Source organism: Apaloderma vittatum, unplaced genomic scaffold, assembly GCF_000703405.1.
Source record: "Apaloderma vittatum isolate BGI_N311 unplaced genomic scaffold, ASM70340v1 scaffold9418, whole genome shotgun sequence".
Classification (NCBI taxonomy): domain Eukaryota; kingdom Metazoa; phylum Chordata; class Aves; order Trogoniformes; family Trogonidae; genus Apaloderma; species Apaloderma vittatum.
Window position 1 is genome coordinate 22,594 of NW_009732557.1, and position 18,052 is coordinate 40,645.

Consider the following 18,052-nt stretch of genomic DNA (forward strand, 5'->3'; position numbering starts at 1 on the left):
CTGTTATTAGGCAAGGGAAAGAACAGGGGTCTTGGTTAAAATACTATAATTCTGTGCAGGGTAGACAGGATTCTTCTAAAGATTTTTCACTAAATAAGACAAGCTGAGGTGAGAGATCACATCTGCTTACAAACATCTTGGCTGCTCTTGTACTCTGGCTTGTCCAAGGATTCACTGAAAGTCAGAAGTAGCTCTACCCTTGAGCAGACCATGAGTCATGCTGTCACCGAAGATATGTTCTACTTCCATTTTTTCCTGTATTTTAAGTTAGCTGCATAAAACACTAATCATGGCCACAAGGAGCACTGGCCCCATACTTCATCCGGTTTTGGATAATGCAAAACCAAACCATGGATCAGTCCTTACCAGGTGCTTGTGAAACATTTGAGACATCACAATAAAATGTATGTTTCTGGTAACACTGAAAGATGAGGAAGCTTGCATTATTCTGTGCAACCTACCAAAAGATAGGAGATCACTTTCAGTTTTCCACACCACTGGATTATTTATGACAGAAGCACACACATGGAGGATGTGAACACATAGTGCACAGATCATGAGTTCTGCTGAGTGTTTTAAGACTGGTGGGATACAGGGAGTGGATATTTTGTGAATTTCTCTGTGTTGAAGGCAAAAATACGTAATTGCCTGCAACAGTGAAGTTGACTGATGACCCAGGGGATGTCCTTGCATTCCTGTAGTCTCATATAAACTGATATTGAAGTAAATTCAGTGGTTTCAGTGCATCTAAACTTCCCATTTATGCTTTCAAAAAAGTTCTCTAAGTAAGACTGTAGATTATTGGCAATCACCACCATAACATAATGTCCTTGGTCTTCAGCTGGCTTCGAGACTTTTTTTCGGGAGCTGAAAAAAGGCAGAAGGGTAATCTCCAAGGAAGTTGCAACCCACACTGGAAAGATAGACAAATGATAATAGAAAGAATCTGTGATTTCCTCATCAGAAGGACCTAAGGTAGAGAACCTAAGAGCTGAAGGCAGAGCTCATCGCAGTGAAAGAGAGGTTACTCTCGTGCAAAGACAAGGATGAAATGCTGTTGAATCTTAGCTTTGCAGTCTTTCTTGAAAAGTGTTTTCATACACAGAATACCAACAGTATGCTCATATGCCATAGTGATGAGTGTAAGAAAACAAGGAGAATTAAAAACAGATTAAGTAACACAATGTTTAAAACATAATACCTCCTATAACTCAAAAAGTTATATATAGATTCCAAACTACACTACAGCTTACCAGGTTCACTAAAAGTTTAGATATATGCTGGCAGTGCAATATAGCAACCAGAACTATTTATGCAGTTTAAGATTACATTTTTCAGGAACCATATGTAATGTAGTGAGGAGATATTCCAGTGAAACTATTTGACATCATGTCCTATGTCCGTCCTCTTAAAAAAGCTGTAAGGTGTTTCTTCTAGACAGAAGTTGTTCCAGAATTAGTCATTCTGAAAAGCACTCCTCACCAAAAGTATCTTTGCCAAAGAAAATTAATTAGTTCCACACTTTGATAGAAAAATATTTTTAAAAATATCTTCACATATGTTAATTTTTTTAGGGTAAGATTGCAGATTTAGCCTTTTCTACAATTTGCATTCCATGCCAGTGTACATTGGGGATGGTTCATGTTTGCAGTCAACTGTATAATCAAATGAATTTAGTTTATAGTATTAAGTAGTTTGGAAAGTTAGATCAAGAAAGAAAAATACAGTTGACATTGTAATAAAATTTATAAAGGTTAACATTAAACTGGATGATTCTTTGAACCAGAAATATTACTAATCAGCAGAAAATGAGACCATATTGTTATGATTTGCTTATTATAAGTAGCTTCCTTATGGGACCATTTAATCTAATTCAAATGATTCTCAGTTATGCTGTTTATTGACTTCATTAAGCCTTCAGGTTAAAAAAATGAGAGAGATCTAATATTCATCAAAAGTAATTGAAATTGACTCTTAAAGTGTTTTGTATGCTTTTCACAGAATCATAGAATCGTTAAGGTTCAGAGAGACCTCTAAGAAAGTCCACCCATCAATCCATTACTGCCATGAATACTAGTTTAGTAGCCTGAAGTGCCACATCTACACATTTTTTTTAATGCCCCCAGGGATGGCAACTCCACCACTTCCCTGGGCAGCCTGTTCCAACGTCTCACCACTCTTTCATTAAAGAATTATCCAATATATTCAATCTAAATCTTCCCTGGTACAACTTGAACCCATTTCCTCTATTTAATTTATACAGATTTTTGTGGTTTAGTCTAGAAATGGGTAGGCTTTTAGATTGAAATTAAAATTTGAAAAGAAATTGGAAAGATTTCTTGAAGTTTTCTCAGTAGAAAGCTCAGACTGAATTATCAAGCCAGTACAATCAATGCTTGACCCAAATTAATATACTGTCTCTGATATATCAGATACTTGTTAAGGAAGCATCTTGCTCCCATAAATTATTCATATATTGGGCAAACCTAACTGGGGAAGTCTTCTGACGTCTTGAAACAAAGAACTCTGTGTTCCCCATGTCTTGTCTTGACTGGTGCAGCAAAGACCACTTCTATTCATATTAAAGTATGGCACTTAATAAAAATATTTTGCTTCCCAAGATATTTTGTTTCCCAAGATTCCGGTGGTATCCCATATGGTCTATTCTTCCACCATCATTATCTAATATTGTCTATTACATTTTATGTACCTTACTGTGTAACACAACATGGTACATTGATGCCAAGCCACCACTGGCACAAGCTTAAATATATGCAAATTGATTGATTTTCATAGGACGTAATTTCTAAAACAGCCTCATAGAAGTAATTTGAGTGCAATAAAGAACTGCTATCTTATAATCAAGGAGCTGATTTACACAACAGTTTTTCAGATGGTTCTGCAGACTACTGCAGTGTATTCATATACTCAGAAACATTCTCAGTGACTTTCCTTATTTTGCTGATTTGTTCTATACAGAACTGTTCCTCTTATCTAGATAATGGGTTGGATTTTTTTGAGTTATTGTGACTATAATCCGTAAGACTCCTCTTTTGTACTGATTTCCCTCTAAAAATTCCATTAGGAGTTTTTTCCAAACCACTTCTCAGTCCAGTGGAGACTTTCCATAGAGTTTCGTTCCAAATATTTATTATGTGGGTTTAAGTCTGAAGTAAAGTAATAGAAAACCTGAGAAGAATTAAAAAATAGACCTAGAAAGAACAATAAAAAAATATATAATCTGTCTGATCTTTACCTAAAGTATTCTTTTAAGACATCCAGCGACAGAGTTTTCACAGGCTTCCCACAGTATTATATTACCTTTCCTGTTAGAAAACTTTTCCTCTAACAGGCAAAAGTTAAACTTCACTTACTGCAACTTCATGGGTGTGAAAAAGAGGTTACTCTCTCTCTTTGCAGTTCTATGTCCATCTAGTCAGTATTTTCTTGCTAGCCTTCTTATTAAACTAGACTTTTCCGTATCTTTCAATTTTGTAGATTTGTGATTGCTCTTTCTATTCCATACACTCTCCCAAAATAACATACATCTTTCTTGAATTGCAATGTTCAAAACTGAAAACAAAACTCCTGCAGATACAATACTGATGCTAAATGCAACAGAAAGATTACCTCATGTGTTTTGGAATAATCTCTTACATCTATTATGCTTAATTTCTTCTGACAACAAAATGTCTGCTCATCTTTTTTCTTATCTGAGGAGGAAAATGTGTGGGACTTTTTAATTTTTTTTTTAAATAGATAAAAGATTCCTCTACGCTGATAGCAAATTTTTATTTAACTAGAGGTTTCTAGCAAGCCAAGCTCAGTGACCGTGACAAGTGTCATTAACATATTGAAAGTCACCCGGATTAGAAAACCCAGTCAGTTGGGACTGAATTGAATAGTGGTCACTGCGTGCTGAGAACACAACTGTGGTTTCACTGGTCACATGCTAAAGAAACAGGTAGTCCACGCTTATGAGAATATGTGGACAGTTTATGTGTATATATACATATATACACACACATATATCTTATGCAGACTACAAATTAAACATGCCTAGTCAACCATTGATTTTTCCTGATAAAAATTCATTTGTGTCTATTAGTTATGCTTTAAAGCCAGATAGTAAACCTATAAAATGTTGGATTCAGGCATTCCCGCTCGGTCCCCATGTGTTCCCTGGTCTAGTCGAGAGGTGGCGTCCCTGCCCATGACAGGGAGATTGGACTAGATGATCTCTAAAGTCCCTTCCAGTCTAGGCCATTCTATGATTCAAACAAAAAGTATCTTTGATGTGTTTGGAACATTTTGTTTGTAAAAAAACCTCAAAATGTTTCAGTTCAGAAATGTATATATTGATTTCAGCATGAGGTAGGTAGTTTAGAGGGATTTACACACTCTGCAAGTAATTGTTTCTCTGCCAGGAATAGAATTTGAAAAACCAAAACATTGTGGTTTAGGGCTAAGACACACAAAAAAATCAAAGTAAGAAATCCAAGCGATGAATTGCCATGTTACAGAAATCTGTGAAATTGTAAAAACGAGTACAGAATAATGAATTGCATAAGTATTATGCAAATATTTCCCATCATTAACATACAGCTGAAAATCTAGCAGGCTTATTTTCTTGCTGCTTTAAGGCTAGAATCTGGGTATATCACATTAAAAAAGCGGTAGAACAGTTTCTATTGCCAGCTTTTCTCAAAAACGTTTATTTGGCTACATCTAGAGTTGCTGGATTATTTTTCTGGTTTCTTGTAAAATTGAAACCCACAAATATTTACATATATTTCATAACTAATTATTTGTTTGTAAAAACTTCATATACTCTATATCCCAATATGCCTTTCTGTGAGGCCAATTTGTGCATCAGTCATTTAAACTTTCACTTTAGTTCAGCGAGGCTGATTTCATAAAGCCACTGAAATTATCAGGATTCATCCTGTATTATCTTAATGTAAATAATCAGCTACCCGACATCTGCAGAATTTTCTTCCTCAAATGGATCACTTCTTGTCTACTTTGGTGCCCTTTTCCTTTGGAGAATTTGTGGAAGCCCTCTCCCCGGAAGTGTTCATGGCCAGGTTGGATGGATCTTTGAGCAATGTGGTCTGGTGTTGTTGCCCGTTTCAAGGATGTTGGAACTAGATGATCTTTAAGGTCTCTTCAAACCCAAGTCATCGTGTGATCACTGTGTGATCTATACTGCAAACTTATTAAGTATAATTGAAGGTAGATTTGGAAAAGTAGTAGTCTCCTTCTCTGGAGACTTTCAAAATCCACCTGGACGCATTCCTGTGTGACCTACTCTAGGTGATCCTGCTTTGGCAGTGGAGTTGGACTAGATGATTTTTAGAGGTCCCTTCCAGCCTCTGACATTCTACGATTCTGTGATTCTATGATTCATTGTCTATTTGATGGTATATCTACAATTTTTTTCTTGCTGTTGTGCGTTTTCATGCTTAAAATCCATGTAAGTTCTTCCAAATCAAGTGCAGATTAGTGTATTAACACCTGAGTGCTAATCATTGTCTTTATGTGCCATCCATCTTTCCGTGATTCCCACTGAACACATAAGGTCAGAAATAGCAGAAGGACATAAAAGACATATTCTCGTTGGTCTCCACTCCTTAGATCTGTGACATGAAAAGGCTATATCACCGTAAATTTGTCATTTTATCAATCTTTTCTCACTGACAAATAGTTCACAGAAGACTTTTTTTTTTTAAAGAAATAAATGTAATATTGCCCTTTCAGTACACAAATAAAATTGCTTTTCTCACTGATAAATTCCTTCCTACCCCCTTTCTGTGTCTGCAAAAGTAAAAGAAATTCTATGGTATTCTATGTATTTCAACTTCTTCCAGCTTATTCTCACTAAGGGTATTTCCATATTTATAAAACACAAATTGCATCAATTGACACTTTTATACCTGATGCCACAAGGCAGTTTGTCAGTGTGGGGAGGTGTGACCCTGCCTCACATAATAAATAAAGAAAGAAGAATTGAACTCTCATTGGTTGTTGTGGCATAGTATTGCTAGTACGTCTTCAGGTAAGCTCTTACAAAATATCACTGGTGCCTCGTCTTTCTGTTATTCTAAATTATGTGCAATATAAGGTAGTAGAGGGAAAGCAGGCTATTACCACTTTAACTTACTTTTTTGTTCTAAGGCACCATATGAAAACCCAATGTCATCTGGATATCATAGCAGTCCTCAGCCTATAATTACATGGGACCAACATTACTTGATCAAAGTAAAACTCTTATTTCATTTATGAGCCATCTGCCACAAACCATTATCATTTACTTAGGCCCTAAGTTACAGTTTCCATTTTAATAGTTCTAATAGTTTTTGGGTGGTTTCTATGAAGATTATTCAATAAACATTGTCCAGAAAAACTAGATACTTTCAATGTGTAATCCTCTGGAATGTTTATTAAACAATAACACTGGATGTTCTGACGTTTTTATTTCTGAGAATGTTATAAAGTTATTATGCATCCCACTGGTAATTCTGCATTACTGAAAACTCCTGTGCAATGTAATATGTCTTACCAAAAGCAAATGCAGTCAAATTAATAACAAGGATATCAATGTACTGTAGCAAGCCGTATAGTGGGAGGGGTGGGATGGGGAAAACGAATACAGAAAATAATACTGTTTCACTTTTGCAAAAAAAGTTACAAGAGTAAGAAGAAACAGTTCTATGAGGATTTGAAAAATCAAAATGTAAAATGTAGGTTCACTAAAAAGAGTATTTCGTTATGTATTATATATTTATTTTTTAATGCAGATTCTCTGGACAAACTGAATTTAATTTAATTATAGAATGAAAGTGTTCTAAAAAATTACTTTAAAACCTAAATGTTCTTGAATTTACTCCTGTGAATAGGTTTTTTGCATCTCATATTTTCTGGAAGGCCACCCTGCAAGGATGCTTTTATTTCCTGTTAAATAGGTGCTATTCCTCTTAACTAACCACAAAGAAAGCTCAGTCTAAGGTTCAATACACTTAATACAATGCCTCCAAAGGGAAGGCTTCAGATATAACTCAGTGCTTAGCCATAATGAACCTGGTAAATGTTGGTTTCCTGCAATAAAAATAATAGGTGAAATCTTGGCCTTTTGAAGTTAATGGGAAGTTTGCCATTGTTTTTAGCGGAGCCAGTCTTGCAACCAATAAATCTAGTGAGCAAACTAAATGAAGTGAGTGAAGGAAAGAAGGGGAATTAATGTAACAGAACCTCTACATTACTTCAGTCTTTGTTCTACCTTCCTTTGCCTTCCTTTGCTCTTGATACTCCTGAGATGTGCTCACAGAAACTATTGTGGCAGTGTACTGAGCACCAAATATTTACAAAAGCATTTAATGAATAATTCTGAAACAGGAAAATCAGCTTTGTTGTTATAATGAGTCAGTCTCAGACTGAACCAGAGGCTGTTTTAGGGGTGAGTAACCAAGGGCAATTGCCCAAGACTGGATACCATAGAGAATGTGTTAGACTATAATAATTAAAAGTACAAGTTATCCAATATGCCTCAATCTATCCCTGTGTTCTTGCTAGTCAAAATTTTCTGTAATGTGAGTGAACTAGCAGTCAAAAAAATTAGTTATAAATATAAACTTTTGTCTTTTTATATTTATATCCTTATCTGTGTATCTTTTTTTATTGACATGTGAAAATATGTAATTTCTGATTTCCGATGTGTGACAAGTGTAGCCACGATATTTTTGCATAGCTTTTCCCAGACATCCATTACACACCTGCACTCCATGGCCATTGTCTTGGTTCACCTGGGGTAGAATTATTTCTTTTCCTAGTAGTTGGTACAGTGCTGTGTTTTTAATTTAATGTGAGAATAATGGTGATAATATACTGAAGGTTATGCTAAGTCGTGCTTGTCCTAAGTTAAGGATTCTTCAGTTTCTTGTGCTCTGCCAGCAAGAGGGTACACAGGAAGCTGTGAGGAAGCATGGCCAGAATAGCTGACCTAAACTTCCCAGTGGGCTATTCCACACCATAGGACATCTCTTTCAGTATGTAAACTGGGGGCAGCTGGCCAGGAGGGGAGGATCATTGCTCAGGCATTGGTCAGTGGGTGGTGAGCAATTACAGTGCTCATCACCTGTCTTTTCTAGGGTTTTGTTTCTCCCTCTTTTTGTTACAGTAGGAATAACTATTAAATAATGATAATGATAATAATAATAAAAAGAAGAAGAAGAAGAAGAAATAATAATAATAATAAGAAGAAATAATAACAATAACCCTAACCATGACCATAACCCTATTATTATTATTATAAGGTGGCTCATCATAACATCTAACAGTAGTTACACCTAAGCACAGATATGCTTACAGATAGACGGAAGTAACCTTTCCTCTTAATCACACTGTATATCTGACTCCTGCTACATTCTTGTCTTTAAATCAGTTCCATCTACTTCTTACTATTTAGTTGTGCAGCTTAACTTTCACAATGAAATGTACTTACTACTGGAGAAGCAGATCCAATGTGATTAAAATTATTAGGTAAAACACTTCTTGCTTGCTTAAGTCTGGATCGGCCACAAAATGAAATGTAGCACGTCAAGCAAGCAGCCAGAACAATACCTTTACAAGACACGATCCCATCATAATGTGTACTGGTCATGGTCTACTGTGGCAGGGTGAGGACGTAGGTAGCTAGAAATGAATGACCCTGCCTATGTTAATTAAAACCTAAGCAGAAAGTGTCCCGATCTCTAGGGTGCCCAGTTTATTCAGAGGGTCCTAATTCAGATTCTGTTCAACAGAGTGAAAATGCAAATCAAACAGTATCCAGACAACAAAAACAAAGGAGCAAAAGAGCATTATATGCTTTGTGGTCAACAAGTTTCTGATGTTATTGCCATGACAGTGTCTCCATTCCTTTACATTTTTTTTGGTCACAACAAACTAGGCTGCATTCATTGCTGAGTTTGTGAATTTCTTTGTGGGGATCCAGCCCCACAAAAAAAAAAATGCTGAATGTCTGTGAGATAGAAAAAATCCAGGGGAGTCGCAGTAGGATAAGATCTCTTCCAGGAAGGGCTCACACATAAGTTACAATGTACAAGTACAACCTGGCATTTGTGTATGCTTTGTTCTTTTAGGGGTTCATTTTGGAGCTGCCAAGATGTTGCTACCATACATGCTCACTGCAACTTTGAAGCAGATAGAGGCAGGCAGCAGGTCTTGATACTTGGAAAAACGTTGGGATACCCAGATAGTCAGGTCCCTACCCTAACATGCACAGGGTCAACTGAGACTTGTGCTCCCCTGGAAAATGTTGAAATTCCCCCTTTTGTCAAGAATGCCAGCTATGCACCCTTATGTCACCAGAATACCTAAACAGATAGAAATACCACAGCTATAACTTTTTCTCTTTTGCAGCTGGAGAACTACATTGTGGAAAACATGAAATCGGAGATGGTGCAGCTGCAGCAGAATGCAGTGCAGAACCACACTGCCACCATGCTCGAGATAGGGACCAGCCTCCTCAGCCAGACAGCAGAGCAGACGAGAAAACTCACAGATGTTGAAACCCAGGTATGTTCTCCAAGTGATTTTCTAAAAGCTGTTAATTGCGGAGAACTTTTCCAGTCCTCTTGCTTTTCTAACGCATCACCACTCAAAACACTTAAAACTCAGCCTCCAAGAAACACACACACTCTACTTCTTGGTACCAATAGCGGTGATGAATGACTGTTCCTTTCTTTGATTTCATTTGGTAAGTACACTTAACTCTGTGTGTGTAAGGCAGGCAGGACTGTTCAAGAAATCAAATCAGCATTTGACTTCAGATAAACATGCCAGCTATTAACTGTGAATGATACATGTGTAAACCTAAGTAATGAGTTTCAGGCTAAAACAGAGCCTTTGATCTCAATTGTTGTTTGCCTATTTACTATTAAAAGGAAGCTTGTTTATTTTTGGCAAGATGTTTCCAGCTATTTGGAAAGTAGTGTATGTCTGCAGCTTTTACATTGTGAAGAGTGAGGAACAAGCAGCAGCTTCTTTATAAACACTGTGTATTTGTTATTACTGTGAAATTGTGTAACATCACATGAATTTAAAGAGACATCTCCATATGATTCCTAGCACTAAAATCACTGCTGCGACAAGAGTATCGGTCATAACACAGAGTAAAACTTCATACTGGGTTTATTGCAAAGATCTGTACTACTTTTTGCCTTTTGATTTTTTTTATAAGTTTAAGATTCATACTTGTTTTCCTTATTTCTCCCTGTTTCATACCATGTGGTATATCAGCAGCTGCACTGCATCAGTTGCTCTTTTAGAATGGGGCAATTAAAGTATTGCATTAATTTCTTTGGTTCTAGTAGCATATGCATGTCTTGAATGATCATATTTTCTGTCCTAATATTCTTACTCTTGTTTACAGTACTATTATCAAGTTTTTACGTAAATGCATTACAGTACACTGAGAAACAACGGTAATTATGAGAGACAGGTGCACTGTCTTACACATCTTTTTTTTCTAAGTCTTGGTTAATAGATCATCATTAACTTATAAATGCTTTGATCTCAAATGACCACAGTTTCTAAAACATAGTATATGGACTTCTGAAAATCTTTAATTGAGTTACAAAAGAGCAACTATATGGAAACAGAAAAGGTGTGAAGACCTATGGACTGCAGTATCATATATTCAGTAAAGAAAAAGGAGGTGTAGGAACTCTCCTTATATCCCAAAAAACCAGCTCCCTTCTTTAAGCAGACAAGGGACAAAATGTGCGTCACCTCTGTCTCACTTTTCCTTTGAGGAAAGTCCTCAGGGTAAAGGTATCACTGGCAACTGTGTGAAGGAGCAGGTGACTTCCTCCCTCTGGACCTACTGGTGAGGAATTTAAGGGATGTTCAAGATATCAGTGGGAGTGGCTTTTTCTTGTTGCAGTACTTGCTCTGACTTGCAGCTCAGTGATAACATTTCCCCCTTCCACTCTTTCAGCATTATGAGAAAGTCCCTATAGTCCCTGGCTCTATCATTAATCAGATAAAAGTAGTGCAGCTGGCTCAGGAAACTTAAAAGAGACTGCTCTTGGAAGTGATGGAAGTAGACAGGTTCTACCAGAAATACTTATACCAGAGTAACAAGGAGTCTGATGGACTGAAGATAGAGACTCCATCTCCTTAAAATCTTACTGACCCCTCCCAATCCCTGATCCATCCAAAATCCCACTGATTCCCTTGAGGATTTCTGCTCTATGTGAAGCTCTACTGATATTTTGTAGGCTGCTCCACAGATGCAGCCTTTTTGGAAATCAGTTGGTGCTTTCCTGTCTTCTTATCCCTTTTGCAACCTTCATAATACACCTTCAGTTCCTGCCAGGTTCTTCTGAAACTCTGGTGATATCTCCTGCCACATTCAAATTCATCCACCCTGAACAACATACTGATAATTTCCATTTTTTTCAACCTCTGCACACTTAGAAATAACAAATCAAATTATTCTGTGAACGTCAACAATTTCAAACAAAAATAAGGCACTGGGTTGTCATTGATAGCCGTTCTCTTTGCTTTCTGTTCTGCAACAAATTCCTAACAGACATGCATGAGAAAATGTAACCATATAATCCTATGATCATAGAATCATAGAATGGCCTAGGCTGGAAGGGACCTTAGAGATCATCTAGTCCAACCTCCCTGTCATGCGCACGGACGCCACCTCTCGACTAGACCAGGCAACACATGGGGACTGAGCGGGAATCGAACCCGCGACCTCGGTGTTGGTCATTGTTGCCAGCACCGCACTCAAACCACTGAGCTAACCGTCCCTATGATGATACTGATAAATGTCCTTTCAGGACAGGTCTGATGGGCTCCGTAAAAAGACATCATTTTTAGTTCCAGAGTGACTGCATCTCAGTTGTTGTGTGTACACATCTTTACAATTCCTTCAGACTCTGTGTAATGAACAATGATATCCCAACAAAATCAACTAACATTAATTAATTTTATTGCTTCAATTCTTTATTTTTCCACTTTTGAACTTTTTTTTTTTTGTTAGAATCTGTTCTCTTTCATCTAGTTAAAAGGCTTGTTTTGGTCTAATGTACTTAATAAAACTTGTGCTATTGATACAGACCACTACTAAAGGGAAAGATAACTGCATAAAGCAACATTTAGGATCACAGCTTTCATCTTAAAAATCTGTGTAAGAGTGCAAGTAGTGATAACATACGTGGACACCAGAATTCTGCCAGCACTGCGAAAGAGAGAACTCAAGGGAAAGCTGAAGTAGGAGGTCTATTTACAAAACAGCGGATGCAACAATTTGGCTTCAGTTCAAGTACTCTTGGACTCTTCTGGTATAAGCATGCTTCGTAGGAATGCATGTTTGAGACATGCCTCTTGTCCTTTCCACTGGAATGAAGCTTATTTGGCAGTCACCTTTACTTTTTCTGCCGGCCTAGTGTTATTCTACAGTAAACAGGGTGCCAGAATATCAGACGGTACATATCAGTGTAGCTTGATTGAGTTCATTTGCATCAGCTGAGCAGCTGAAGCTAAAAAAGGATGTAGGAACAATTTTTTACGAATCACCAAATCAGAATGAAATGGCTGCATTATGTTGCCGTAACAACATAACCAGGACAATATAAACATTAATGTTTTTAATTTATCCTTAAGGTGCTAAATCAAACATCCAGACTTGAAATTCAGCTGCTGGAGAATTCACTGTCAACTTACAAGCTAGAAAAGCAGTTGCTACAACAGACACATGAAATCCTGAAAATTCATGAGAAAAACAGGTAAGAATAAGAAGTTGTTCTCTTAAACTTTTTCTCTGTTCATCATGAAATGACCTGTGCATATTTTTTTCTAAGCCACTGATGAAATGGAAGAAGTAAACATGGTAAGTGGAAAGTATAAGTAATATTTATTAAATAGTAAAAGATCTAGGGTGAGAAATCACACTGTATTAGCTCCTATGTGATAATGTAAGTTGTTTTTTACCACTTTTCATGTGCACTGTAAATTAACATCTCAGTTTGCTTCATGATAACATAGTTACATGACCACAGTTCTTGCTACTGAAAAACACAGGGATAACTTGTATGAATACTTTCAAGTAGAAAAATATTGATAATAAATTATTAATTTATCAGCTACTTTAAAGCGCATAAGAAACAGAAAAACTTAAGTATTTCATTTTTTATTTTTAATGAATACCAATAGCTAATATATAGAAAGAACTCTGCCTTTGAACTCAATTGTATATAGCATACCTGGAGCTTCATTTAAAGCATAAATAAATGATAAACATTTTTGGTTTTATGTTGAAATTGAAGGAAAAAAAATGTTTACAGCACATAACACTTTAAGCAGTGAAGTGAGAGTCAAGAAGTTGCAGTGTTGTCCTTTTGTGTGCTAACACCGGGACTTGGCACCTGAAGTCACTGGATTTAGCAATTCAGTATCTCAGAGAGCACATGTGGTGGGTTGACCTTGTCTGACTACCAGACACCCACCCAGCCACTCTCTTTCTTCCCATCATCAACAGGAAAGAGGGTGAAAATATGATAAAAAAACCCCAACTTTTCCCCAAGGCAGGCTCAGTTTGGCTGGCAGGCTCCTCTGTGTCCCTGCGGCCTCCGCTGCCAGCACCTGAGTGGCACCCTCAGTAGGGCGAGTAAAGCCATTTTGCTTCTTGGCCCTTCTAGAGACGTGGGGCTCGCGCTCCTGCCTCTGTCACAGCCAGGTTTAAGCAGGGAGGACAGAGAGTGCTTTTGCTCCACAGCTTCACTCTTAGCTCCTAGAAAGAACAACTGTGAGGTAAGACTGACCAAGACTAAAGTATTTCCTGTATCTGCGTTTGATGTTGAAATCAGGCAAGCAGCTTTCAAAGTGAGGTGGTTACTGACTGAAGTGTCCTCTAAAGCTTTGGCAGGTTGCCAGACTTGAACAACATGGTCTAGCGAAAGGTGTTCTGCCCATGGCAGGGGAGTTGGAACAGAATGATCTTTAGAGTCCCTTCCAACCCAAACCATTCTGTGATTCTATGAAAAGGCACACTGACTCCAGTGCTACGGGACAGGAATCAACAACTGAGATGGAAAGACCTTGCCCAGAGTTATACATAGAAAGACTATCACCACAATGCGCAAGGAGCTACTGGGAAAAGAAGGCAAAGAACCAGAAAATGAGGAAAAGGAGATAGTATTGTTACAAAGATATGTGTTTGCTAAATGTGTCTAATTGCAAAGCTGATCAAATAATATACTGTTATTGCTACTGATTGCATAAACCAAATTAATGTATTTAATCCAACAACTGTTTATAACCAGTAATTCCTGCAAATGTTATTCTGAGGAAGTTGGATTATACTGAAAACTCTTTAATTTCACAGACTTCCTTTAACAATTGGAAATATGAATAAATTGGTGTGAGCTTAACTTTAACTTCAGTCATTTCAGAATCAATTCACCTGAACACTGTATGTGGTCTCTCCCTTTAGTCCACACTGAGAGTAGGCATGTGCAGGAGACAGTTCATGCTACATGTTTTACAAACGTACTTCAATGTGGGATTAACTCAAGCATTAGTTAAGTATATAAATACTTGCATTTTTTATCTGCTGCAATCTGGTTAGCAAGTAAATTTTGTTGTCTGCTCAAGTGAATGAGTCTTGTGTACTTAAAAATCTGAATTTCTTTATTTATCTTTACAATGTGTCAGGGTGCAAAGCATTCATGTCAGTAAACAAGTAAGTTTTACTTAAGTTGACCTTTGACTTGGTTGACATTATGATGAAATGGTCTGTGACATGACAAAATGGTCTGTTTGGTTTTGTAGAACAAAATGAGGGGTACGTTAAAAGGCACATTTACACCCAATAGTTTCTCCCAGAAGTGTAATTGTATGTGGATAAATAAAAAAACACATGATGTTTCATCTTTTAAGGAAGAAAGAACCTGAGATACACTGTTCAGGTTCTGTTACTCTCTTCATGGCAGTGATAAAATTAGGGAGAGGGTAGTGTTGTGTTTACAGTAAAACATGGACCATCAGCTTCTGTATCATTATTTACTCTTAATGAAGAACTACATAGTCATGGACTTGTAGGTCTTGATCCTGAAATCAATTATATGTCTGTCAAGTTCACTATGAAACAAATTTTGGTGATCTCAGCAGATACTAGGTTTCCGCTTAACTTTAGACAGTACTTACAGAGTACCCATTAGGCTATGTTCAGTAGTTATTTGCAGTTAGAATGTCTTTTTCTCTTCCCCTGCCACTTTCACACCAATGAGATAGAGAAAACTCCTTTTATCCATGTTGTCTACATGAAATGTAAGCTTTTTTGGAAGGATCTTTCTTTTGCAGGAGGCATACATCTCAGTAGGAACAAGCGTACAATTATTATGATTGCAAAAATAATCAAAATGGTGTACTGTGGGCAGATCATTCCTTTCTCTGTGTAAAATCTGCTCTATGTAAAAATAAAAGTAATGATCTTAATCATTTTCAAAGAACTGGATTAAAGTAATGCAAAACCTTACAGTAATATTAACTGATTTTTGATATACTACAGTAAGTTTTGTATTATCCTTAAATAAAATGAACACTGCATATCAACAGGGGACAAATGTGTGTCCTTAGACTAGAAATATGTCTATTCTTGGCCTTTCTTTTTACTTCCTGCCTCTTCTGGGAAAATTAGCCAATTTTTTTCTCTTTATTCCACTAAAGTGAAAGAGATTCCATAGCATAAGTAGAGTCACACTTGCCCAGAATCATGTTTCTGTTGAGCGGTCTCATGCCGTAAATAATTTCATTTTGTGGGTTCCCGCCCACTGTAATGTAAATGTTGCTTTCTACCACTGCCATTTTTTCTCCCACAAGACCTTTCTAAAATCTATTTTGATTTATTCTTGAAAGATATCCTTGTTTAAGCATCTTCATGAGCCTTTCTTTTTCTTTTTTCTTTTTTTTCCCAGAGTATACCAGCTGCATTTAACTTATTTTGTGCCACTTGTTGCAATATGTGATTGTGAAAACAACTTTTTATTTACTCAAAGTAAACAGGAGAGGAAAAACATAGTTGAATTTTGGATCTTCCAAGAATAAATAGTGGATATGAAATTTAAATGCAAAATACAACTTGAATTGAGATTGAGACATTCAGTATGAGAACTGTTCTGTCCTACAAAAGGCGAGGACTTAAGAATGGTTCTTCAATTTTTTTTTTCATCTGACTGTGTGAATGATGAGAAAACATAATGTCTGATGAGTTTTATTTGCTTGATTTTTCTTATATTAAAAAGATAAATTCAGATTTTTCACTTCATTTTTGTAATTTCAGAATTATGTTGTTAGTGGTATAAAAATAAGCTTACAAATGGGAGGTGGATAGTTACTTTAGTGACCTAGAGAAATATGGGCACACATATTTTTATATTTCCATGAACTTGTCAGACAATATCAGACCATCAAAGTATGAGTCATCAGCACCTAAAAATATAGGGAAAATCACTCATGTCAAAGAAAGAACAAAGAAACAATCTCAATAAGAAAATACCATTCTTGCACTCAAAAGTATTTAAATCCTCTTCCCATTCATACAAAGAATATAAATACAAGAAAATAAGAATATAAATACAAGAAAACCATATGTAAACACCCAAATAATTTTTTTCTAGTGTGATGTTACTTGTCTTTATTTATTGAATAGCTCAACAAAGTAAATGTGTTTATTTTTAATAAATCCAGATTTTTCAAGAGATTATTTTGATGCAAAAGTTGTCCATCTCTAAGATCTGGTCTGTATCCTGTTCTCACATGCCTAAACTGAGGCCTCTGAAAACAAAGATAAAAAAATATCTTAAACAGCTGTGGTCTGGAATGGATTAGTGAATCAACTACCTACCTTATAAGGCAGATTGTCTAAACCAGACTTTCCTTCTTCCCCAGAGAGCTACCAGAGTGCTTTCTATATGTTCTACTTCATCACCTTTCAGAATGACAACAACTTTCACTGGAAGTCATTCTCTGACTTCTGTATGGGCCTTCTACCCTCTCCAGCGTTATCAGAGGGCTTTTTCTGAATCAACTGGACACAGCACAGTTGCACCGAGGCATCCCACTGGCTTATATCCTGACAAAGTTAACACATTGTTTGTATGGTTGAAAATAGATTCCTAGCCTTGCTGAGATCAGTAGATTAGACATTGAGACATGGTTAACCTTTGAGAAAATTAAGGTTGTCTGGGTTTGTGGTGTGTATGTTTGTTTTTAACTGTCTTCTAGATAATGACCCAAAGAGTCATTGCCCAATGGATAATATTGGTATTTATCCATGTTAGCAACAACATTTGTTTCCTGACAACTTCATTTTGTTCCCCAAATTCCTGATTTTTTTCCCCATGTGTATATGTGTTTATATATTTATGTATATATATGATGCTTCTAGTGAATGGTGATTTATTTTATAGTATTGTAGTCCCCATGACTGCTTCATCTAAGTCAGTATGTTTTCAAGCATATAGGAATTTCAAACATATTGGAAATATACAGGAATCTCAGATGTATAGGAAAAGTTCACAGTAAACTCACTGTAAACAATCATAACATGATGCACATAACATTTTACTGGAAAGTACTAAAAAAGAATGTTATACAACAATTACAGTCAACCTTTACAGATCATTGAATTAAGTGGTATAGAGATAGCCTTATTTTTGTTTTTGTCAGGAAGAGTCATTAATAAAAACTAGTAGAAATATTTTAATTTTAACTCTGTCTTCATCATGCCTTTTTTAAAAGTTGACAAAATATCTTTACCAAGCACTCAGCAAAGTTATTTCGTCAGGATATTTGTCCATTAGAAATTGTCTAATGTCACAAGGAAAAAAAAAAAGAGAGAACAGAGTGATTTAAATATCTAAATATCCTCATAATTGTTTCCAACCTGTTTCAAATTTTTTATGAGGTTTCTAGCACTTTTTTAATAAAAAAAATGAGCTATAATAAATTTGAATGTAACAATAAAAATCAAAAA

General features: G+C 36.3%; 1 protein-coding gene and 1 non-coding gene across 2 annotated transcripts in view; one reads left to right on the forward strand and one right to left on the reverse strand.

Moving 5' to 3' along the window:
- Nucleotides 1-9,382: 9,382 nt before the first annotated feature.
- Nucleotides 9,383-18,052, forward strand: part of ANGPT1 (angiopoietin 1) — a gene marked incomplete at its 5' end in the record, with an annotated part of 89,232 nt that continues 80,562 nt past the window's right edge. Inside the window, 2 exons of the mRNA XM_009875579.1 lie at nucleotides 9,383-9,576; nucleotides 12,682-12,803. Coding sequence (XP_009873881.1) covers nucleotides 9,383-9,576; nucleotides 12,682-12,803 — 316 coding nt within the window. The remainder of the gene's footprint in view (nucleotides 9,577-12,681; nucleotides 12,804-18,052) is intronic.
- TRNAA-GGC lies at nucleotides 11,743-11,825 on the reverse strand. Its single transcript is given in 2 exon segments — nucleotides 11,743-11,778; nucleotides 11,789-11,825. It is a non-coding gene; the product is annotated as a tRNA-Ala (tRNA).